The 23,904-nt window shown below is 50.0% G+C and overlaps 10 protein-coding genes across 10 annotated transcripts; 5 read left to right on the plus strand and 5 right to left on the minus strand.

Moving 5' to 3' along the window:
• Positions 1–218: 218 nt before the first annotated feature.
• Positions 219–1,619, plus strand: N7447_009177 (putative serine/threonine protein kinase ENV7; the record flags this gene model as incomplete). Its single annotated transcript, XM_057233439.1, has 3 exons — positions 219–338; positions 400–1,018; positions 1,078–1,619. 3 exons carry the CDS (start codon positions 219–221, stop codon positions 1,617–1,619), a joined length of 1,281 nt encoding a protein of 426 aa, XP_057082981.1.
• Positions 1,620–1,940: 321 nt separating this feature from the next.
• On the plus strand, positions 1,941–3,152 carry N7447_009178 (putative oxidoreductase, short-chain dehydrogenase/reductase family; the record flags this gene model as incomplete). Its single annotated transcript, XM_057233440.1, has 6 exons — positions 1,941–2,019; positions 2,069–2,520; positions 2,567–2,684; positions 2,737–2,808; positions 2,865–2,981; positions 3,022–3,152. 6 exons carry the CDS (start codon positions 1,941–1,943, stop codon positions 3,150–3,152), a joined length of 969 nt encoding a protein of 322 aa, XP_057082982.1.
• A 444-nt stretch (positions 3,153–3,596) lies between these two features.
• On the plus strand, positions 3,597–5,580 carry N7447_009179 (putative MFS transporter; the record flags this gene model as incomplete). Its single annotated transcript, XM_057233441.1, has 8 exons — positions 3,597–3,998; positions 4,051–4,067; positions 4,119–4,221; positions 4,271–4,701; positions 4,756–4,842; positions 4,906–4,959; positions 5,014–5,343; positions 5,397–5,580. 8 exons carry the CDS (start codon positions 3,597–3,599, stop codon positions 5,578–5,580), a joined length of 1,608 nt encoding a protein of 535 aa, XP_057082983.1.
• An 86-nt stretch (positions 5,581–5,666) lies between these two features.
• On the minus strand, positions 5,667–6,728 carry N7447_009180 (glycoside hydrolase family 43 protein; the record flags this gene model as incomplete). Its single annotated transcript, XM_057233442.1, has 1 exon — positions 5,667–6,728. One exon carries the CDS (start codon positions 6,726–6,728, stop codon positions 5,667–5,669), a length of 1,062 nt encoding a protein of 353 aa, XP_057082984.1.
• A 190-nt stretch (positions 6,729–6,918) lies between these two features.
• On the minus strand, positions 6,919–7,575 carry N7447_009181 (uncharacterized protein; the record flags this gene model as incomplete). Its single annotated transcript, XM_057233443.1, has 1 exon — positions 6,919–7,575. The coding sequence occupies one exon, from the start codon at positions 7,573–7,575 to the stop codon at positions 6,919–6,921; it is 657 nt and encodes a 218-aa protein (XP_057082985.1).
• Positions 7,576–7,882: 307 nt separating this feature from the next.
• On the minus strand, positions 7,883–10,121 carry N7447_009182 (oligopeptidase family protein; the record flags this gene model as incomplete). The annotated part of the gene is made up of 2 exons (XM_057233444.1): positions 7,883–10,010; positions 10,105–10,121. 2 exons carry the CDS (start codon positions 10,119–10,121, stop codon positions 7,883–7,885), a joined length of 2,145 nt encoding a protein of 714 aa, XP_057082986.1.
• A 506-nt stretch (positions 10,122–10,627) lies between these two features.
• N7447_009183 (ATP-dependent RNA helicase BRR2) lies at positions 10,628–17,293 on the minus strand (the record flags this gene model as incomplete). The annotated part of the gene is made up of 1 exon (XM_057233445.1): positions 10,628–17,293. One exon carries the CDS (start codon positions 17,291–17,293, stop codon positions 10,628–10,630), a length of 6,666 nt encoding a protein of 2,221 aa, XP_057082987.1.
• A 434-nt stretch (positions 17,294–17,727) lies between these two features.
• On the plus strand, positions 17,728–20,762 carry N7447_009184 (mismatch repair ATPase MSH1; the record flags this gene model as incomplete). The annotated part of the gene is made up of 4 exons (XM_057233446.1): positions 17,728–17,758; positions 17,812–17,972; positions 18,030–18,960; positions 19,021–20,762. The coding sequence occupies 4 exons, from the start codon at positions 17,728–17,730 to the stop codon at positions 20,760–20,762; spliced, it is 2,865 nt and encodes a 954-aa protein (XP_057082988.1).
• Positions 20,763–20,976: 214 nt separating this feature from the next.
• Positions 20,977–21,765, minus strand: N7447_009185 (ureidoglycolate hydrolase; the record flags this gene model as incomplete). The annotated part of the gene is made up of 1 exon (XM_057233447.1): positions 20,977–21,765. One exon carries the CDS (start codon positions 21,763–21,765, stop codon positions 20,977–20,979), a length of 789 nt encoding a protein of 262 aa, XP_057082989.1.
• Positions 21,766–22,994: 1,229 nt separating this feature from the next.
• On the plus strand, positions 22,995–23,280 carry N7447_009186 (uncharacterized protein; the record flags this gene model as incomplete). The annotated part of the gene is made up of 2 exons (XM_057233448.1): positions 22,995–23,119; positions 23,190–23,280. 2 exons carry the CDS (start codon positions 22,995–22,997, stop codon positions 23,278–23,280), a joined length of 216 nt encoding a protein of 71 aa, XP_057082990.1.
• Positions 23,281–23,904: the final 624 nt, after the last annotated feature.

Here is a 23,904-nt window from a genome sequence, read left to right on the forward strand (position 1 = left end):
GAGAAAGGGGGACAACAAATAAAAGAGGACTCCACTCCACGTAATGTCGACCACTTCAACTTCCACTTTGCATATATCCTTACCTCTGCATCTCCAAGACACATCTATCTTTCGCGACGATCTTATCCATTTTTTAACTACGCTACCACCCTGGCACCCTACCATACCGGACGTCACCGGGCTCCTCTGCCTCTCTACCTGCCATCGCATTAAACATCATGGCGCAATACTTCTTTGACCTCCTGTACAACTTCACGGATTGCATGTGTTGCTTTCCTAGTTCCCCACAGCTAAAGATCAACAATCGAAGTTTCAAACTCCTACGTTTGTTGGGTGAGGTATGGATACCCGATATAACTGCAACCTGGTCTGAACTGTCGGAAACTGACAACGCAACAGGGCGGATTTTCCTACGTCTACCTAGTCCAAGATAAAACGAGTTCCGAATTATTCGCGCTAAAGAAGATCCGCTGTCCATTTGGCCAGGAATCCGTATCGCAAGCCCTGAAAGAAGTCGAAGCCTACAACATCTTCAGCTCCCAATCCAACATCATCCACTCAATCGACCACTGCGTGTCCACGGAATCCGGCTCAAAATTCAGATCCGATGGCGGAGATCCAGGCTCAAAGACGGTCTATATTTTACTCCCATACTACCAGCGCGGTAACCTCCAGGATGCCATCAATGCCAATCTGGTCAACCATACCACATTCCCAGAGAAGCGGCTGATGGTCCTGATACTCGGTGTTGCCGATGCGCTGCGCGCGATGCATCATTATCGGGTGAAGAGTGGGTCGGCGTCTACGCGCAAGGCGAAGGGTGTTCGGAGAGAAGGCGAGGAGGTAGACGAGGAACGGACTATGCAGATGAAACCGAAACGGAGGGCTACACACAGCATGGCTGAAGATGAGGAGGATGAGGAGAATGAGCCCCTGATGGATGACGAGGTCACCCGGAGTCAGGAAGGTGTCGAGGATGGGGACCTGCGCCCTTATGCGCACCGAGATGTCAAGCCTGGTGAGTTACCGCTCTGGCTGGTATGGAAATTCCGAAGTCGACGTACTAACCTGTTATAGGAAACATCATGATCGATGACAACGGTCAATCGCCCATCCTAATGGATCTAGGCTCTTTGGCACCCAGCCCCATCGCCATTACGTCGCGCTCCCTCGCCTTGGCGGTGCAGGATACCGCAGCAGAACACAGCACGATGCCATACCGCGCACCGGAGCTCTTCGATGTCAAGACAGGGTCGATCATTGATACCAAGGTTGATATCTGGTCGCTCGGCTGCACACTTTACGCCTGTCTTGTGGGCAAGAGTCCCTTCGAGGCGCGCAGTGAAGAGACCGGTGGTAGCTTGAGCATGTGTGTTCTTGGTGGTGACTGGCGATTCCCCGATGAGAAGTCTAGCGCTTCCAAGGGTAAAGCTAAGTCCGGTGAAAGCGAGGATGCATCTAAAAGCGATGTCCCTGCGATCAGTGCCCCCGTCAAGGATATTGTTCGCAGATGTCTCACTGTTGAGCCCTCCGAACGGCCCGATATTGATGAGCTTATCGAGCTCATGAAGGGTGTTATTGACCAGATGCCTGAAGATGACGCAGGTCCATCTCACTAATATCTGGATCTTGTTTTCTTTGCGTTCTTCTCCTTTGACCGGCAGGCTCCGTATACGTGCGATTTATTTAGCTGTACATTATGAATGCGCATTTGATTTCTAGGGCTCATCATCGTCTATTACTCGAACTTACCCAGCGTGTCTACAAGTTACCTCATAATTTCATTGTTCATTCTAAGTCTTGTTCTAGGTGTACGATTCATCTCCATGTAGGTCGAATACTCCGGGATGGTTTCATTATGACGACATGCCAAACTTGTGCATTCTAAGTAGAAAGTAGACATCTCTCGGCCTACTCCAATTCAAACAAAATCCAGCACAATGAGCAATACCTTCGACGAGCAGACACAGGGAATGGACGTGACGAAGATGTTCCGGGACCGGGTGAAGGGAAAAACATGTACCGCTACAACCCTAACAACCCCAGTATATAAACTAACCTCTCCAAGTCCTAATATGCGGCCTCAAACGAGGCGATCTCCCTGCAACAACCGCAGATGCCCTGGCCCACAGCGGCGCAGGAACCATCATATGCACAGGCCACTCACAGCCCGAACTCCAGCCGGTGCTGGACCACATCAATCGGAAACACAAAGCGGTCAAAATGATCTTTGTGACGGCCGATCAGGGCAGCCTGGCTTCGTTCCGCGAGGCAGCGCAGACTATCAAGAAGCTGGGCGTGACCATTGATGGTTTCGTTGGGTTTCCCGAGGTCATGGCTGTACCCTGGGATCTCACGGTGGACGGACACGAGTCTCATTTCCAGAGGAATTACCTGTGTTATTTCCTGATGTTGAATCTGTTGTGTGATATTATGGGGCCTGAGTTGGGGATTGTTCTGGTTACGTCTAGTTTGCGGAAGGAGGCGCCCGCGCCTTCGTGGGAAGATTTGGGGTTTCAGGTGAGTTTGGTTTATTGGTTTGCCGATGTAGTGCTGATTTGAGTAGAATGGAAAGAACTACCACTGTCTCGATGGATATTCGCAATCCATGCTCGCGATCATCTTGTTCATCAAGTGTGTTGTGAAGAAGTATAGTATCGCTGCCTTTTCTGCAAAACCAGGAAGTGAGTCAATCGGTGAATGTGCTTTTTGGTATTCATTCTCATCCCGATTCAGATACCAAAACCAACATCCAGACATACGTGTCAATGGAGGATATCAAGACCTGGCTCCAACGAAAGAAAGAAGGTATGCCCATTTGAGATAACGGTGAAGACCCTTTTTTTTTTTGACCGGATTTCCAGCGGGTGAAGATATACCAGTCCTGTTACAGCAAGCACCAAAGTCTCTTGGTCAAGGTAGTGCCACCGTGTTGCGTGGATTGCTGGATCCAGAGCTTGAAGGTAAGAAAACCATGAGATGTGTGTATATGTGTACTCATTGGTGAACACAAGGTGTTAGTCCAATCTGGAGCGTTTCTCGATCATTGCCAGACACCCCAGTTACCACATCTCGACTTCCCAATGGGTGAAGAAAGTGCAGAGGCGTTATGGAGACGAAGCCAAGAATTAGTCGAATCGTTTATTTCCTGAAGGGGGGATGACATTAGACCGAAATAGGAAGGGAATCTATGGCTGTCCAAGGAGTTGGCCCAGTTTAGGCCAGTTTAGGGATTGAAGTGAGGAAGATTTCCATTGTCCAATGAAGGTCGATGATAAGAATCGGACTAAATGCCGATATACTCCGCAATTAATTGGAGATATTTGATCTTTGAAGGGATGATTGGTTGAAAGAGAGAAGTCCAACATATAAAAATATCAAAAACACCACGCCAAGACCGACTTTGCGGGGGAAAAACGATAGGAGGTCTTATCTTTTTTTTTCATGTCTATCACTGCCAACCTCGACTGTCTACGGGGGTCTCTTCCGATATGTTGATCTGCGGAGATACCCTTTATATTGCTTGCTTTCTCTCTCCTGTTTGATCTTTTGCTCTTTCACAGGGGAACTCTGCTTTTGCTTCAACCCCATACACCATGACGCCAGTCATCGACACCTCAGCTATCCCTGGCACCGTCACTTTGGTGGACGTAAATCATGACTTGGAGGCCCGGCATGCGGACCAAGGAGACGGCGATATTGTGCTGATCCCTACGCCCTCAAATGACCCAGACGACCCTCTCAATTGGAGTCGGAGACGGAAGCTCCTATCGACAATCTGTGTGAGCATCTATACAGGGTTCGGAGGAATTGCCTGCTCGGTTGTGTACTCAGTCCTCACGCCGCTCTCCGAACAAACGGGACTACCAATCAGCACTCTGAACCAGGGAACCGGGTTTATGTTTTTGTTGGCTGGTTGGGGCTTGCTCTTCTGGCAGCCCTTTGCTATGCAGTATGGCAAGCGGCCGACTTACCTGTTGTCCATGATGGGAATTTTGGTACGTCCAGAACTGGATATCACTTGGAAATGATAGCTAATAATTAATCCAGGCTATGACGATGTGGGGGTAAGAAGTATACTGTCCGTAATGAGAGACCGGTCTACTAACACCGCTTAGACCATACGCACATACCAAAGGTCAGTGGCTCGCACGATGTATTCTATTAGGTTTCTTCACAGCCCCCGTGGAGGCGCTCCCTCAAATCTCGGTCACGGATGTGGTAAGTTGAACCCGCCATAACGAAACGACCGACGCTGACACAAGATCAGTACTTCACTCACCAGCGAGGAAAATACATGGGTCTTTACACATTTTGCCTAGCAGGAAGCAATTACGTCGCGCCCGTCATCTGTGGTTTCATCGCCCAGTACCACGGCTGGCGGTGGGTGTTCTACTACCCGAGTATCTTTGTCGGCTGTGCAACCGTCTTCCTCTTCTTTTTCTGTGAGGAAACCACCTATGATCGAGTGAGCGCGCCTAGCAATTTTGAACGCACGGAGTCGCCAAAACTCAGCTCGGATGGCGAGAAGAAATCCACGATTGTTGATGCCGAACCTACCGAGACCGGTACCGTTTACACTAAGAAGACATATATGAATAAATTGGCGCTTTGGACCTCGAAAAGGAACAGCAATACGATGTTCCGGCGATTCTGGCAGTCTCTTTATTTCCTCTCGTGGCCGGTCATTTTCTACGCTGGGTATGAATTGGCAATGTCCTTGGGTTTATACATTTTGACTAACATGCAAGCCAGCTTCTCTTATGGATCCTACCTGGTTTACTTTAATATTATGAATGGAACGACCTCTATAATTCTTGGCGGAGCACCTTATAACTTCAGGTTGGTCTTTTTTTTTAAAAAAAAAAAAGAGAAAAATGCAGAATCCAAGCTAACTCTTCCCAGGTCCTCAATGGTCGGTCTGTGTTATCTAGCTCCCATCACGGGTGTGGTGATAGGGTAAGATGCTCCCCCCTCCTAACCAATACTGCAATCCAAGCTGACGCGGAATAGATCCCTCTTCACCGGCCGATTCAGCGACTGGCTCACTGTCAAATTGGCCCGCCGAAACGGCGGCGTCATGGAGGCAGAGCACCGTCTGTGGCCATTTATCGTTTGTTTCGTAGTGGTGCCTTGTTCCCTCATTCTATGGGGTGTCGGTGCTGCTCACGAAATCCACTGGTTTGGACTCCTCGTGGCTATATCTATGCTTGGTTTCAGCAATGCCTGTGGCATTACGCTTAGCGTCAATTACTTTATTGACAGCTACCGAGAACTGAGCAGTATTGCTCTGGTTAGCGTGATGCTGATCCGGAATACCATGTCCTTCGCCATTAGCTTCGGGTATGTTTCTCCTTTCGAGTTCTAGTAGACCAAAAGCTGACTTTCTTTTTGAGCATCACGCCTTGGATCAAAGACTTGGGGTACCAGAAGTGCTTTATTTCTGCTGCTTTTGTCGGGATGGCCTGCGCTTCGGTATTCTTTTTCATGATCAAATTTGGAAAGACATTCCGCGAACGGTCTCGCGAGAAGTACTGGAAGCTGGTTCAGGAGAATCGGGAGCAGGGTATGCTCAATTAGAATAGATGCACAGTTAGATTACACCCAGCTTCGATAAACGAGAATATAATATCAAATATGTATCCAAAATCACACCTGAATACCATTTATTTAACAGCAGTCTGTTTCTCAGCAAGGTGAATCGCCCCCTCGTCGTCATAAACAATCTCCCTAACCTTCACCGACCTCAAATGATCAACTCCCTTGGAAAGCTCACAGTCATGATAGAACAAGTACCACTTCTCCTGGAACTCCACAATGGAATGATGCGTCGTCCACCCAAGCACCGGATCCAAAATGCGTCCCCGGTAAGTAAACGGACCGTAAGGCGAGTCACCGGTGGCATAAGCCAGGAAGTGCGTATCACCCGTCGAGTAAGAGAAATAATACGTTCCCTTATACCGATGCACCCAAGCGGCCTCAAAGAACCTCCTCTCATGGTCATCCGCCAGCAAAGGCTCCCCCGTCTCCGGCGCCAGAATAACAACCTCCTTCACGGGCGACGCAAGAGACAGCATATCATCACTCAACAGCGCAACACGCGGGCAAAGCGCCTTCACCCCTTCCCCAGATGGCTCCTGCGGTCCAGACATGCTCTCATCGAACACAAGTCTCTTCTTCTTTCCATCCACGCCACCCTCATCTCCATCAACCCACTCCCCATCTTCAACATCCTTCCCTTCCACCCAACACTGCAACTGTCCACCCCAGATCCCACCAACATACAGATACGCCTCACCACCGGCTTCTTCATCCACAAAGACAGCAGGGTCGATACTATATGTCCCCTGGATATAATCATCCTGCGGGGCAAAAGGACCTTCTGGGGAATCGGAGACAGCCACACCGATCCGGAAGATCCCCTTTTGATCACGGGCGGGGAAGAAGAGGTAGAATTTGTTGTTTTTGGTTGCGGCATCTGGTGCCCAGAGCTGCTTTGAGACCCAGGGAATGTCTTTGTCACGGAGGACGACACCGTGGTCGGTTACGGGGCTGGTAATTGTCTCCATGGAGAGGACGTGGTAGTCAGCCATATCATATTGGTCGCCATTGTCGTTGAAGGCGATATCTGTTTCACGGTCATGGCTGGGGTAGATGTAGAGTTTGTTGTTGAATACGTGGGCGGACGGATCCGCCGTGTAGATGTGGTTGACGATTGGTTTAGACATTTTGGTTGTTTTAGAAGAGTACCAGGGCCGCAGACTATTAATATTTTTACCATCTAGATTACCCCCTCATTCCCTTTACCCTCTATTAGCCTGCTTGTGTCTATCCTTTTAACCGGCCCCGACGGCTAAAACGGAAAGGAAATTGGGGTTATAGCCTGGTTTCATATTTCTACAGTTCTGATCAAAAAAATCACTTCAAGTTCCACCGGTGCGATTCCTCGGCATACGCTCTCTGCAATGCCTGCTGCCACTCCAATTCCATCTGTTGTAATACCTCGTCACTCTCCCTCATCTCATTCCCATTCTCATTCTCATGATCAACATGATCAACATGATCTGCATCCATATCCACATCTTCCTCACACCCCCTCAACCCAAAAAACCGTCCCAACCTCTTTAGCCTCGTAGGAAGATCAAGGGTCTTTTCCTCCGGGGTTCCAATCCACGGGGTAATACAAATAGGATAATTAAACGTAGCAGGGATAGGCGGGTAAACCTGATGGAAATGGCGGGCCAGGTTATCGACCTGTGCCGAGGTCAGAAGGTTGTAGGCTAGCATATTGGGTGGGAAGTCCGGGTGAGGGAGGCCTGTTTCGCAATTGACGAGAGGCCAGAGTTGGGCAGCGAGGTGGCGGAGGAGAGGCAGGAAATGAGGGTGGAAGTTGGGGCTTTCGCGAAAGGTGATGGTGCGATATTCGATTGGGATGGGGGAATCGGTGAGGTCTAGAGGGGTGACGGAGCAATTGCTTGGACTTGGAGGGTCTACGGCCGTGGAGACTGAAAGAGTTCGCTCGGAGAACCAGCTGACGCTGTGAGGAGAGTTGGGGGTTGTTGGACCTTCGGCCATTGTGATGGTGTGATATAAGTATAGGAGTATGCAATGTGAATTAGAATGCAAATCGAGGAAGTTGAACACATATATATACGAAATGTATACGATTATCGAAACCCTCAAAGAACCATCGACAATGAGATGAAACACCCGAACTATCTTTATCGCACAAAGACATTCTGAATTCGCCGTAAGGCAAGTTTCTTCAAACCCTCTCCCCGTAGTCTTTGTTTCCAAGAAAAGAACAACCATGTTCATAAATATCCATAGACGTTTCATATTCAAGTTTACCATTCATTGGCCCAAACCAAAAACAAAGCTATTATCGCAGCGACAAACTGCCCACTCCGTGCGACAGATCGGGTTCCTCTGACACAGCCGGGAGGCCCACGTACTTGTTAATCCAGTTCAACACGGTCCGGTGCCACATGAGCGAGTTTTCAGGGTTCAGTACCCAATGATTCTCATCGGGGAACGTCAAGAACGCACTATCAATGCCGCGCATCTGGAGCACATTAAACGCAGCCAGACCCTCCGCGATGGTTAGACGGTAATCTAGCTCGTTGTGAATGATCAGATGAGGCGTCTGCCAGTGTTCCGTGAATCGCGATGGATCCCACTTCGCCCAGTTCTCCGGCACCTTCCAGATTGGTCCTTTCAGGTCGTGCAGAGGGAAGTACTGCTCTTCACTAGCCATCTGGGAGGTCATGCTAAACACTCCGTCGTGGGTAACCAACGCCTTGAACTTGCGCCCGAGCAGATTTCCCTGCATCCAGTTCATCATGTAGCCGCCATACGAGGCGCCCAGTGCAACCGCGCGCGTCGTGTCAACATAATCTAGGTGCTGCTCGATATAGGCGAATCCCTTAACCAGGTCCTCGTAGGGCCGCCCGCCCCATTGTCCCTGGATTCCGTCGGTGAAAGGCTGGCCATAGCCAGTACTGCCCGTTGGGTTGGGGGTGATCACGACGTAGCCTTGTTCGGCGAAAACAGCGGGGTTCCAGCGTGTGCTCCACTGATCGTTCCACGCGCCCTGGGGTCCACCGTGGATCAAATACGCGAGCGGGTATTTGTTCCCAGGTTTGAAGTCGGACGGCTTCACAACCCACGCGTGAACAGGGTGGTCTTCAGCTCCCGTGAACCAGATCTCATCGACCTGGGCCGAGGACAAGCCGAATGCACTGCCGCCCCTTCCGTTTGAAGATATCATTTGGACATCGTCTGGTTTGGCTGGGTCAATGATGGTCCACAGGCTATTATCGACCAGGCTGCTGCTAGAGATGAACAGCTTGGGGGATTTGGCAGCTGCAGGAACGGCGTCGTTCACATATCCCGACCTGGTGAGTCTCTTTAGAGAGTCGGGCTTGATTGTGTGCACATTCTCTAACGGCAGCTGGTAGAGAACTCCGCGGCCAACCTCCTCGACGTGAAGGAGCAGCGACTTGTCATCATGAGCAAACGACACGACCGAGGGACTGAGATCCCAGAGTCCTTCGCCATCATCCGACTGGAAGATCTCGATCATATCTCCATTCCATGGGTTGGGAACATATAGGATACGGTTCTTATCAGACTCATAGCCATCCTCGCGCATCGCCAGAACGGCAATAGAGCTACCGTCTGAGCTAAGGACTGGAGACGACATCGCTCCCTGAAGACCGGCAACTTTACAGATCTTCGATTCAGGCTCACTCATGCTAGTCCACGAGAACATGGGAGCATAGTAGCACGAGCACGAAGTATGAGTCGCGGGGTTTAGGTTAGGGTCTTTCGCAATAAACACAATAGCCGACGGACTGATATCGAAGTCCCCAGTACCACCAAAAGGCGGAATCGGCGACTCAACACCCGCCAGTCCCGAGACCGCGATCAAGTTTGTGAGGCCCGAGATGGAGTACTTCCCAGCCTGTCTACGAGCCGGAGACAGGGGAGCCTGTTCCAGCAAACCATAGAAGATCGCGTTCTTCTGGGGCTCGACATACGAGTCCCAGTGTCTAACAAAGAGAGATGTGTACAGTTTACCGGTGGTATGTGGCTTCTTCGCATCGTGGGGGTTGTACAGCGATCCATCTGTATTGGCCTTGCCTGTCACGGCGAAACCAACCTTTCCTGGCTCCAGCAGGACCACCTTCAGATCCGATACGGGGCCTGGGACAGTGCCTGCGGTGTATGTTTCATCAGCCTGGCGGGCATCGCCGACAATGAAGCTTGTATTGCCGTTGCCCTTGGTCTTTAGCCAAACTAATTTGTCGCTGTCGTCCACCCACTGTGGGTTACTGGCACCGGCGTCGTTGGTGATAAGGGCAGATCGGCCGGAGCTGATATCTATAACGCGGATTTCATTGGTCTTTGAATGGGACTCGAAGGAGTAGGATGTCTGCGTGTAGACCGCTAGGGTGCCGGCCGCATTGGGAACGGCTGAGGACCGCCTGGGTGCTCCGAGCAGGACCCTAGAGATTTCAGTGTTAGTTGAGTGTTTTCAAATATGCTTAAACTAAAGATTCATGTCGAATTGTCTAGTATATCAACAGTACTTATACTTACTCGGGAGTGAACTTCATGGTCCGAATTGCCATATCAGATCGTATGGTAGATAAGATAGGAAGCTCGGGAGCTTCCAGGGCCGAATTGAGCTTAAATGAAGATATCAACAGGATTTTGGGATAAACAAAACACCCAGAACACGACTTAGGATGCTATTGATGATATTGAAGAGAAAGATGAGAGCAGAGGAGTTGGAGAAGAGGAGGTTGGGGAGCAACTGATCATGCGGGGGTTATAGCCCTGATTAGGTTAAGCGCCATGTACCTTGCATGACTTCATTTGCCAGTTGGTTATTTATCTTATTGCACAATGAACTAGATAGATACGTATAAATAACTATATATATAATCTCTATACTGGTAATTGTGTAGATTCCAGATTCTAGATGAAGTAGTGAATGGGGAATGTAAGCTGAGGTCTAGTGTTACATCGAAAAAAAAAAGCAAAGTAATATGAAACACCTCTTATCTAAGGCTTTGGAAACATAGACTATTATTACAAACTGCAACCCAGATCATGAAATTTACTCTTCTTCTTCGCTCTCATCCTCGTCCATTCCCTCTGCCGCATTGACACGGAATGTGGGGGCCTGATCCACGCCAACGTAGCTGTCGCTCATAAGGTAGAGCGTCAACTCATGGTCTCCGGGCGTAGGGACGACATATTCAAGACGCAGTTCGAGCTTGCGGCCGATGGTGACACGCTTAATAGCCAGCAGGCTCTTGGTCTTCTCGTCACCAACAACCAACCACCAGTTCTCCATCTTTTGGCTGGGGTAGAATGGTGCGTGGACAGTGGCGTCGGGCTCCTCGTCTTCTTCGATGTCCCGCTCGATCTTGACCTTGAGGTATGCGGGTTCGCCAGAAGTGATGCCCTCGGCATCCTCAACTTCGAAGTCAAGCTCGATGTTGGGGTACTTCTCGTTGGTGAAAGCCGCAGCTTGCGCCAATTGCTTGTTATCGAGGCCGAGGCGTTTGACCAAAGTAGCGTAATCCTTGTTCTCGGATGGGTCCATGGCCTCCATGAATTCGAAGATATCGTTGATCCTGTGCAAAGGGAGATTAGCAAATGCGTCTGGAGATTTTAGGGATGAAACATACTTGTATTCATTGGCTACCTTGATAACCTCAGGAGAGAAGTGGGGAATTTGCTTCAGTGGGCTATCACGATCCCACATGGCCTGAACCACCATCTGGGACAATTCCATTGCGTTCATCGCGTTGAGATGACCCTCGGATGAGAGGACATCCACACAAGCGCTGAGCAGGTTGAGAACCTTGCGAACAATATCTTCTTGATCCTTCGCGAGATCAAGAGGAAGTTGCATGCGGGAGAAGTGGGCCTGGAGGAGGACAAAGGCCTTGAAATGAGGAGAGTCGAAGGAAACCTCTGACATCTTGACCGGTACACGATCATACACGCGGCGGAGAATGTGATTCTCATGGCGACGCATCTGGATAGACTCGAACTCAGTCGCCGAGGTCACAATCTCCAGGATGCCCTTGAGCTTTGTCCGGGACGAGAGAGATAACAAGAAGGTTTGCATGGTGATGAACGAGATGTTGTAGTAAGCAGCGATCATGGCAGCGTTCAAAGGCGAAACGCTGTCGTCTTCTTCATCAACATCAATGATCTTTGCCTCTGACAACTCCTTCAATGTGTTCTCCACCAGCTCTGACAGGAACGTGCTGAGTCCCTCGTGACTCACATCGCTAAGACCGTAGAAACTGGGGTTTGCAAGGAGACGGCGATAGAAATAGGTATATGTCATCCAATCAACCGCATCCTGGGTGGAGGAGATAGTCCTTGTGCTGGCTTCAGTCACAAAGGCATCGTGAAGGTACACCTGCAGGTGACTCTCGACAGGCAAGGCCTCGTTCAAGAACTTCTTGTAGTAGTCGCGCTTCACTGCTGGCACCATAAGAACACCACGGCCAAGCTTGTCCTGACCGGGACGAGAGGCTTTGCCGAACATCTGCAAGATATCGCTGATGGGGTAGTCAATGTAACGATGCTCACGGCCATCGAAGAATTGAGTGTTCATGACAATGACCAAGTGAGCGGTGATGTCCAACTCCCAGCACACATCTCTCGAAGCCAACAGCACCTGAATCGCACCAATGCTGAACAGGTGCAAGACAATGCGCTTGTCAGTGGCATTGAGAGCCTCGTGGTAGTAGCCAATACCGTGAGAAAGCGACGTGGCAAGGGTCTGCTCGTGAACACGCTCCAGCAAAGGAGAAAGCTCACTGACATCGGCATTCAGGAAACGATCTTCATCGTTGTCGATGGCGCACGCCGAGAGGAGATCCGCGGCGGTCGCACGAACCTGCTTGCGGCTTGGAACGAAGACCAGGGCAGGCTTATCGGGAGAGAGCTGCAAAATCGACTGGTAGGCCGGGCGAGCCATCGCGAGCATGGCAGAGGGAAAGTGAGGAATGCTATAAGATTGAAGGTGAAGCTCCAGAGGAACAGGACGGGCATGCGGGCTGAAGTTGTAGATCGTGTGCTTGTTGGCACCGATCCACTCTCCGATGTCCCGAGCATTGGAAAGAGGTACACTAAGACCAACAATGCGCATTTCGTTCTCAGTCTGGAGAGCGATGTAGTGCATGCGAGACACGATTACTTCGTACACATATCCAGCGTAACCGCCGATCAAGTGAAGCTCGTCGGGGATGAATAGTTGCACCGTCTGAATGTTCTTACGTCGCTGCCACTGGCGAGACAACACGTCCCACTGAGTAGGAGTGGCAAGCACAAGGTCAGCCTGTTCGAGAAGCTTCAAATCGGCTGTGGTTTCGCCCGTAAGCTTGACAATGGTTTTGCCTCCATCCAGACCACCAAGGCGCTTCTGCCAATCAGCTAGTCGGTGGTCGACAAGCTCCTGGAAGGGCGCAATGTAAACTGCCCGGCCGCTATCCTGCTTTGACCAGTGACGAAGCAAGGCCAACTCAGCGCAAACAGTCTTTCCACTTCCCGTGGGAGCGCCAATGAAGATGTTCTCATCGGTGTCGAAGACTGACTTGAAGACCTGAGACTGGATCTTGTTGAAATGCTCCCAGTTGGGGTACAACGCTTGGTAGTCCTCACGCTTCAGTGCCTTGACGGGTGCGCGCTGCATGTCGAGCAAAGGTGTATGGGGAGGGAAGCGCTCGGGGAGAACTAGCTTCTGGAAGGATACGGCAATCTTCGTCTCAGAATGCATCCACCGGTCAGACACAAGCGAGATGAAGTAGTTGGGGGGCATCGGCTCAGAGACAGGAACAGTGAATTCGACAAGATGCTCATTCATTTCGGACTTGGCAAATTCACCACGGAGCAAGAAGCGATCGTGGAACAAAATCTCCTCTCCGTCACAGTCCTCAACCAAAATCCAGAAATCTTGAGCATTGCCATGCACTTCGTCATCCCAGACAAAGTTGGGGGTAATGGTCAACTCTACACGCAGCATGGATCGCGTGATGGGCTGCACTTGAGCTTGAACGTCGAGTCGAGGGAACTTAGACACCAGGTCGCACACAACACGTCCAGCCTTAGGCATGCTCAGAAGCTCACCCATGCGGGGAGGATCCAAATCGAAATAACTACCCCAAGGCACGTCAATGCGTTCCGCCTTCTGCAAAACATCCCTTGGGCAGTGGGGGAATTGGCGAAGGGGGGACATCGTTGGCCACATGCGCCTCTCAGCCATTTTGCAGAGATCGAGCGCAGTCTTGGCCACCGAGGACCATCCCTTCTTCAGGCAAATCTCGAAGATCGCGCGGATGATACGTCCAGCAGATTGAGTGACATAGACCATGTCTGCCATCAGCGCAAGCCCCTCAAGCTTGAGTCTGGAGATGTAAGCCTGCAAAAGAACATTGATCTTCGCGTGGGGCTCATCAATGGTTTCCTTAACAGGGACGGGAACACGGCCCAACAGTTTTCCAAGCTCGAGCTTCTCGTCCTGGCGGACGGGGATGTACTTGAACTCATCACTCAGGGCAAAGATTCGGAACAATTCGATGGTTGTAATGGAAGGTTGAAGGTGTTGGGAGTAGGTGAGCATGGAATTGTGACCAATGTAGTAGTGCGAAGAGATACGTCCAAGTTCAGTCGACTGCAGACGTCCAGTCTTCTTTTCATACTTGACAAGACCGGCCTTCTCGAGGACCGCTGCAGCGGAGTGAACAAGATCCACTCGCTTTTGCACCAGGGCGTCATCGTCCTGATAGTCGGCGCCAACACTGTACAGGCCAGGTGATCGGAGCATCCGAACGTAAAGGTAAGTGTAGCCTAGCCAATCCACACCCTCATCGCGAGTACGAACATTGCCAAGCACAATCTCAGCATTCAGATTGTCCGCTAATTTGCTCACCAGCTGGGACTCAATTGGAAGCTGTTGGTTTAAGAGCGAGAGATAGTATTGAATCTCAGCTTGGGATGTGATAATGATACCCTCACCGAAGGTATCGTATTGGGGTCGACCAGCTCGTCCTAACATTTGCAGAACATCTTGCGGGCTCAACTCAACCCAGGCGCCCTTCTCGGGAGAATAGACTTGGGTTCCCTTAATGATAACAGTGTGGGCGGGAAGGTTGACACCCCAGGCCAGTGTTGCTGTACAAACGAGGACCTGAAGGCTTCCATCGGCGAAAAGTGCCTGGACTGAATCACGATCGGCAAGACTCAGACCAGCATGGTGAATACCGAGACCGTACGGCATGAGATCCTTCAGATTGGCATCATCCACAGAATCTGCTTCTTCGGAAAGAATAGCACGACTAGCCGCGTCACTGCGCAGAATCTGACCAATTGTTTCATTCTCAAGGGCCTTGTCTCTGATGTACTTCGCGGTCTTGGCAGTCTCCTTTCGAGAGTGGACGAAGATAAGCATTTGGTTTCTGTGCTGTCCAACCTGCTCCATAACCTTGGTATAACAAATGTCGTTCATCGTCTTTAGCTGCTTGATGGCTTTCTTTTCGGTGACACCGATGAATTCCTGCTTGAGGGGACAAGGGCGGTAGCTGCCATCGAAATGGAACATGCCCTTGACGGGATCTGCGCGCAGGAAGCTTCCGACATCGCGGTAGTTTGGAAGGGTAGCACTGAGACCCACAATTCGCACAGGTTCTCCAGTCTGCTCGGTTCTGCGAATCGTTCGGCTGACGATGCTCTCAAGGACAGGGCCACGCTCATCGTGGAGAAGGTGAATCTCGTCGATGACAACAAGGCGAACAAGGTTGGTGTAGCTAGTCTCGGTTGCCTTTCTTGTGATAACGTCGTACTTCTCGGGAGTGGTGACGATGATCTGAGTATCGGCAATTTGCTGCTTGGTGAGCTGACGATCACCTGTAAGCTCGGACACTCGGATACCATAGGGCTCCAGGCGCTTGCCAAGGTTGCCAACTTGTTCTTGAACCAAAGCCTTCAAGGGAGAGATGTACACAATCTTGAAGTCATCCAACATTATCTCTCCCGTTTCAGGGTTGCGATTCTTCCCGATTTCTCGGAGGATCGTGAGCATAGCAACGTTGGTCTTGCCGGAACCTGTAGGAGCACAAACAAGCAAATTTCCATCGTCATGGAAAGCTGAAGGGTAGCACCTTGTCTGCACACGGTTGAGTTCCTTTGAGGTTCCAAATCCAACACGGGCCCATTCTGGCAGCTCAGTGGTCGGGATATTCTTTTCTCCAGCCTCCTTCTTGGCCTTGGGTGGCGGCACATGGATCTCTTCGTATCCCTTGAATGCTCGCTTAGTTGAGCCCTGGGGAAGCTTAACATTGGGGTTGGTCATAAGGTGATTGCCTTGATGGAAGACTAGATTTTCCAAGTTGATCGTTTTCTTGGGCTGGAGAATGCCACCCGGGGCACCTTCAGCGGGTTTTTCGTCGGTAGTTGGGCCTGAAGGAACGTCGACATCCATCAAGTCAAGCTTTATCTTCTTGTCTGCTGGTGCTCCGAGTTCGTCGCCAGCTTCTTTGCCACGGATTTCATCAAGGATGGCACGTTGACCGGCTTCGACCATCTCGAGCTCCACGAGATTGCGCGCATCGTCATCCTCTGCGACTCTTCTCCAGCGGGTAACCCAGACGGCCTTGTCGCGGTTGGTGACTAATTTAGCAACGAGATCGGGATGGTCATAGTCGAAGAGTTCCATGAGGTCGTTCTCAACATCGCGCAAGGGTTTTAATGTTCCATCCTGTTCCTTTCCACCGAGGATTTCAAGTGCCTCATCTGTTTTTTCGTGCTGGACGTGAGCATCTGTATATATGGCACCGATTTGACGTTGTAGCCAGTAGGCATCGATTTGGCGAGCGGAGACCTTCAATCCGGTCTTCTCTGCAGCTTTATCATCTCGGCCAAGACCTCCATCGATGACCATTTCATCGCCGTCTTCGCCTTGGGCTGCTGCAGCATTGTCGGTTGCAAGCCGTTCCGCTTCTTCTTCTTCCTCTTCGTCGCTGAGGTCATCCTCATCTCGAACTTCGTCCATGGTGCCCATGCGCTCATCGTCTTCATCTTCTTCATCGAAGACGACAGCAACACCTTGGCGTTCATCAAGTTCGCCGCTCTCTTCATCGAGGCCGCCTTCCATCTCTTCCTCTTCGTCCTGGGCATCGTAGTCTGTAATCTTTTTGCCCAGGTTCACGAGCTCGTTGAACTCTTTGGGGTTCATTGAGGTTCCTAGAAGATCATCAATCTCCTTCTTTTTATCGAAATCCTTCATATCTTCGTCCTTGAGTAGTTCCAGAACAGCATCGGCGGCACTTCGGACGACTTCGTGGGGGACATCGCCCAGCTGGCTCCCGGTGATTGTGAGAATAAGGTCATAGGTAGCTCGTGTGGCGGGTGTGCGGGGACGATATTTTAAGCCTTCGACGAAGGCATCGGCTGCTGAAAGGATGCCCTGGCCTCGTAGTTGTGCTGGTTGGCCGCGGTGGCGTTTTTTTTGTTCGCGTAAAAGCACATCTTCACCCTCACCGATTGCGCCCCGCTCGAGAGCTGTCAGAGCTGCCTTCTTAGATTTGGGCGCGTCGTCACGCGCGACTCGTCCACCCATCTCCCGGATCCCAATGCGACCCGCCAGAGACTCCGGGTCTCCAGTGGGTTCGTCATGGGTGCGACTGATAAAACGACGGTCCGCCTGGAGAACCAGGTTGGACATCGCCGAGTACTTGTACTGCGAAATATTTTGGTCCGCCATCTTAGTGGTTGTATGGCTAGATCAATGGGGGGAAATGATGATAGAAAGAGTGAGTTGCGACAAGAATCTGCGGAGAGTCGAGATTCAGGTCGCGCCGAGACACGAGATGTCGGCGAGTGATCGATTTTAAATGGCCTCACAAACCTGGCTCATCCTCCTGCCGCAAGTAAGGTCACTTGTAAAGGAGAAATATCACCCAAGGTTGTAGATAGATGAAGTCAAGGAGGGTGCAGCTCGGGAAGATTTCGGTGGCGAAGGCGGAAGGAGGGGAGCTTTGATGGTTCTGCCACCCCAAACGGTTGAGGGTTTGGAGCGCGTCGCAACAATGCGCCCTGGTCTGTCTATTTCTCATTTAATGCCAGTTTATATGAGGCCTCTAACGACTTTAATACGTTCATCTTATCGTTGCCACATACACCGGACTATATGTCACCATGCGCGTCGAACCTACATACATCCACGCGTGTCCACCGCCGCACCGAAAGCTTACATACGAGGCGCAAAAACTAAAGCGACAGTAAAGTTGAAAGACCTTCCCCAAGGAGTCTTGAAACTCGAGGCATACGATGACCGGGTGGATGAGGCTCCTCGTTACCCAACTGTGGTGCAGGGGCATCGAAACAATATGCAGACGTTCAAGAACTGTGTTGTCTTGACCCGAGTCGGGGGCTTCTATGAGGTACGGTAATAGGCACTACATGGCTAAAGAATCCCATGCTGAGATTGTATTCTGTAGCTTTATTTTGAACAAGCAGAGGAGCTGGCACCATTGCTCAATCTCAAGCTCGCGACCAAAAAGACCAACGGCGGGCCAGTCCCGATGGCTGGCTTCCCCTTTTTCCAGCTCGATCGTTTTCTCAAAACCCTCGTCGGAGATCTCAATAAGTATGTGGCTATCAGCGAAGAGTTCGCCATAAATGCAGAGGACAAGGCACGCACAGGAGGCCTCCTGTTTGATCGGAAGGTTGCTAGGATCATCACACCTGGCACGCTGATTGATGAGAAGTTCATTGATCCCTCCGAGCATAATTTTCTGTTGGCCATATACTTGGATGTCCCGTCTTTGCAATCGCAATTGAAGCAACACGTTGACAACGATCTCCAATCATCTCATCAGCATGTATTGTCTTCTGTGCCCCAACAAGTAGGATTATCATGGCTTGACCTCTCAACTGGTGATTTCTTCACTCAGCTTACAACGACTCAAATGCTTCCGTCTGCGATTGCTCGGATTGGAGCTCGTGAGATTCTGGTAGATCAGAATGTGCAAGATCTTATTGGGCATGAACTGCAAATGCTTGTTGGACACGACCATCGCCTTGTCACCTTCTTCCAATACCCCGGAGTATTCAAACCGGTATCTGAATGGGGGCCAATGTTAGAGTCTCCTGTTCCTGAAGATACTCGCGGCTCATTCACACCGGAGGAAGTAGCAGCTGGGTACAGCCTGCTCGAGTACACTCGCGTGCAGTTGCAAGGATCGAATATCAAGCTGCAGCCTCCAATTCGAAGACATTTGAATGAATCAATGAGCATTGATCGTAATAGTCTGAGTGGTCTTGAGATTATAGAAACAGCGAGAGACGGGTTTGGGAAAGGAAGTCTCCTGCACGCTGTGCGGAGGACTTCTACAAAAAGTGGCGCACGGCTTTTACGAGACCGACTCAGTATGCCCAACTAAAATTTACCTCTTTCTATGTGGCTTTTACTGATGCATTTATACGCAGCCTCCCCATCTACCTCCTTACAAGTCATCAATGAGCGTCTCGACCTTGTGTCGGTCTTCATAGAACACGTGGAGCTCCGTGACAGCATCATCCAACTTTTGAAGCGCAGTCATGATTCTCAGCGTCTGGTCCAGAAATTCGCTTTTGGAAAAGGAGACCCGGATGACTTAATTTGTCTTTCTCGCGCCATTGAGGCCTCTAAAGAAGTCAGACAAGTTCTTCTAGATCACAATAGACTTTTGGTCTCATCCAGCGCTTCAGATTTGAATCACAGTCTTGCTATTATGATCTCGCGGCTTTTTCTCGATGGTCCCATCGCGCTGGCGGATCAAATTCTTGCGGCCATTGATGAAGAAGGATTGTTACAAAAGCAACGCATCGAGGATAGTACCGCCGCAGAGGCAGCTAGTCTGGCTCAAAAGGTTACTATGGATGAAGCCACATCCAGCGAGCTTGTAGCACTGCCGAAAAAGATTAGAGCGAAGAAGGGCGAGCGAACAGTTGTGGCTGATACAGACTCCGGTCCCCTCGATACCTGGATTATGAGGCGTGATGCAAGTACGACTTTAAATGGACTCCATGCGGAACTTGAACGGTTGGGCGATGAAAAGACTTCGTTGACTCAACGTCTCCGTGATTCGGTTGATTCGTCAGCTCTCAGCCTTAAATGGACACCAGGGTTAGGCCACATCTGCCATGTTAAAGGGGCAAAGATATCCCAAAAATCCCTGGAAGACCTGGGGGTCACTCGAAATGTCTCATCGACCAAATCTACCCGGTCATTCTATCTACCAGCCTGGACAGAGCTGGGGGTCAAAATGGACCATGTGAAGATTCGGATCCGTCAAGAGGAGCAAACCATCTTTGAACGTCTACGTCGTGAGGTGATCCTGAACCTTGTCAAGATTCGCCGAAACGCAGCAGTCATGGATGAGTTGGATGTGGCGTGTTCATTTGCAACTCTCGCCCAGGAACAGCAAATGGTACGACCAATTCTCAACGACGGTACTTGTCATAAAATTGTCGGTGGAAGACATCCCACGGTCAAACTGGGCTTAGAGGAGCAAGGGCGGTCGTTCGTGAGCAACGATTGCTTCCTGGGCGATTCCGAGCGGATCTGGCTCATTACTGGCCCCAACATGGCAGGTAAAAGTACCTTTTTGCGACAAAACGCTTTAATCACAATCCTCGCGCAAGTCGGATCTTTCGTACCCGCAGCTTATGCCGAGATCGGTATCGTCGATCAGATCTTCAGTCGAATTGGTGCAGCGGATGACCTCTTCCGTGACCAGTCGACGTTCATGGTGGAGATGTTGGAAACAGCTACCATCCTCAAACAAGCCACGCCCAAGTCATTTGTGATTATGGATGAAGTGGGCCGAGGTACAACCCCCGAAGATGGCACAGCTGTTAGCTTTGCATGTCTGCATCATTTACACAACCACAACCAGTCTCGGGTGCTTTTTGCTACTCATTTCCATGCCCTTGCGGATATGACAGAGGACTTTGACAAACTGGCGAGATACTGCACGGATGTGAAAGACATGGCTTCGGGTGCCTTCTCTTTCGTCCACCGGCTGCGGAAAGGTGTCAATCGCCAGTCTCATGCTCTAAAGGTTGCTCAACTGGCTGGTTTGCCCAAAGAAACCCTTGAGCTGGCTACGCGGGTCCGCCAGAAAATGAGAGATGAAATTCCACCTCGAGTTGCTGATGAAGACCAACCCTCGCCTCGGCGTACTTGAAGGTGAAATGCCATTTGTTAATATGTATTTGAAGAGTACTATGTATAATATTTATGTACAATATTTCGGCTTCTCCTGTTAAAGATACCACAAATCACAAAGCAAGGTTTGCAGATTCCTTGCTTTTTTTTTTTTTCAGCCAACTGTCGAGTCTTCGGTTTCAGCCTAAGAACCCAACCCTTTGCAAGTTTTTTCATAAACATCCGTCTACGGATCAGAGCTTAGCCGACCACAACCTCGGGCCCTTCTCAACCCGGCCAAGTTGACCCTTCCGACCAAGATCAACAACAACACCCTCCCCAAACGCAGCCTCCTGACAATCCTCATCCCCAACCCCATTAACAAACTGCACAACCACAAAATCGACCCTGCGACGACCCAAAACTACCATAGGCGCATGCCACGTCCCAACACCATAAGTAACAGCCTGACCGCCACGCGCAACAAAGGCCTTCACATTATTCAGATCAGGCGGGTCCCGAATAGTAATCGTCTCCCCGGCCTCATTTTTCGCGGTAGCCGTGCTCCCCTTCAAAGTGGGCGCAACCACAACCAAAAACAGCGGCTCTTCTTCACCGTCCCCGACCTTGGAATGAGCCGATAGATCGACCGGAATGAAAGTCTGATTCGTAAACGGGTGGCGTTCAAGGATACGCACATCAAAGACCTCCTTGTCGGGCAGCTGAGGGCCAGTGCTGACAGTGCGCAAATTGCGCGGAAAGCAGCAGAACATGGTCATTCGTGCCTCGGAGGGCTGGCCGCTTGGACAGACATTGGTGTAGCGGTCGAGGAGCGGGGAGATGGGACTATACTTGAGAGCAGAGTTTTGGTTCGCCAGGACCGGGGTTGGGTCGTGTGGCGGCAGGGATGATAGTTGTGGGGCGATATTTAGTTGTCGCGGTAATGGGGATACTACCGCTACGCCGAATTGTGCAAAGTTCTCCAGTGTAAGAGGCTCTGGAGTGAGCGTGACTGTCGGGTTGGTTGAGAGGATCGGCGCCATAGTGAGCTTTTAGGTGTAGGTTGTGTGGATGAATGTGTTGTCTAGTAGTCCGCCACTTTCCAGCGTGCAGGTCTACAGCTCTATGAGAGGGAGAGAAAAGAAAGACAAGCGAAATTGGATTGGATGTTGGTTAAAGCTAATGCGGAGATGTCCCGAGGTCGGCGCGCTCCGGTGATAAGATAAGCGGCAAGGGCCGGGGAAGTATAAGATTTTATTTATTTTATTCATTTTCATTTTTATAGAGACCGTTACTCGTGGAATAATATTCTAGGTTACCTGTATTACTCTTTCGGTTCTTTTAGTACTCATCTCAACCAGGTGGCAAGCTCTCCAGGATGTGTTGTCGCTTAGCTCTGCGTCCAAGCGCGATGAAATACGCCAATTCCTGACGAAATTAAAATTGGCCCCTGCACAAAACCGGGATGTGTTCCAAAGTTGAATCCTAGAGAATAGTCTTGTACTGAAGTCCGTGCTGAGAAAGTCCTGGGGCAATAATGTGATTGATACCCAGAGACATAACCTTGGAATACATAGATGGGATGTATACATGCGGGGAATCGGTTTCATATATCTATACATTTAGCCATAAGGATTGATTTTGATTGGCTTTTAGATATACAAAGGTGAAGCATAAATTGGGTTGGATGTACAATGTACTCTGCAGCCCTGGACTTGACCGGCTAGCACGGGTAGATCTAAAAGATCCAAAACAATCTAAAAAGCAAGATCTTTGCATATATGGTTCGCATGGTAACAAGGCAACCGCATTTCGCACTGATTTGACAAGTTGGCCGTGTTTACTGCGGGAATGAGGCTCTAGGGACTACAAAAAATAATATACTGGCCCGATACCATCTGCAATACTCGACGCTGGCCAATGAGTCACGTATTCGATCCCTCCTTAATGACACGCGCGCAATGACGGCGGCAATAGCTATTGGTCTATTAGGTCCGTTGCTCCGGAGCCGATACCTAATCCAGTGATCGCAATATAGAATTGCATGAAGTTCGCACACCGGTGTTTGAGGATGTAGCATTTGATTCTTGATGTCTTAATGTGATGGGGATTCTCAGATATAAAGCAACTATAATCTCCTCTTCTTTGAGAGTTCACGTCTCCCTTCTGATATTCCAACCAGCCCACTCGTGCTTAAACCCTGCTTGGAATACTGCAAGCACATCCCAAGTGCCAAAAGTACAATTCCCCTGCGCAAACTATATCAAACACAATGGATTCTTCAAATCAATCTTCCCCCCAGCAAACCACTACCAATACGGACACTTCGAATGCTGCCGTTGCAAGCTCCTCCACTCCAAAAACCTCTGACAATACGTACACAGAGCCAAAAGTGAGGTAAGCCCAATATTTACTATCTGCCTCTTCCCATGAGAATAATCAGCTAACAAGAGACAACTCAAAATAGTGACGACGAACAATTCCAACGAAACACTGATCACATGGGCGGTTGGATCAAATCATCCGACCTCAACCACTCAGAGACCCTCGCTGTCTAGAGGCTGAATAGACAACGGAGTCCATTCAGCGTTGACTCCATGACCACATCAACCATACGGATATTTGAAGGGTCAGTGAATTATTCGGAAACATTGCGCTAGTCAGATGCATTAGTTTGTCGATGAGCTCATGCATCCCAAAGTCCGAGCACGCCCGAGACAGTATTGTTCTGCCTATGACACCTATATGAAGGAATGACGCACTAATGCATTGTATACTTGGCGTTGGGGACCCTTGCGGTCTAAGAGAGAACTATGCGTGGACTTGATTTTCGATTTTCTATTTCCCTTGTCTCTGATTTGAAGAGAAACATGTGATGGAGGGGCAGAGTGACCGGGGGGTAGCCATTCGTGCATGATATGCCAGGAAAATGGATGGCAACATTCCCGAAGATCCGACGCCATGTCAAAAAGGATTTGTTTTAGCCGACGTGTACTGTGTACTTTCCCCTCTTTTTCTTATCTCGGACATTTAGCTTTATTTTATATTAATCCTCTTGGTGCGGGTCACCTACTTAGATTGGAATTGAATTGTTTTAGATGTAACATCAAGTCGCATCTTTAATGCAAACGTGCCCAAACTAGGGGGATACGCAAGGGATTTTAGCATATCATCAGATATGA

This window comes from Penicillium robsamsonii (genome assembly GCF_028829455.1).
Source record: "Penicillium robsamsonii strain IBT 29466 chromosome Unknown utg000005l_segment0_segment0, whole genome shotgun sequence".
NCBI classification, from domain to species: Eukaryota; Fungi; Ascomycota; class Eurotiomycetes; order Eurotiales; family Aspergillaceae; genus Penicillium; species Penicillium robsamsonii.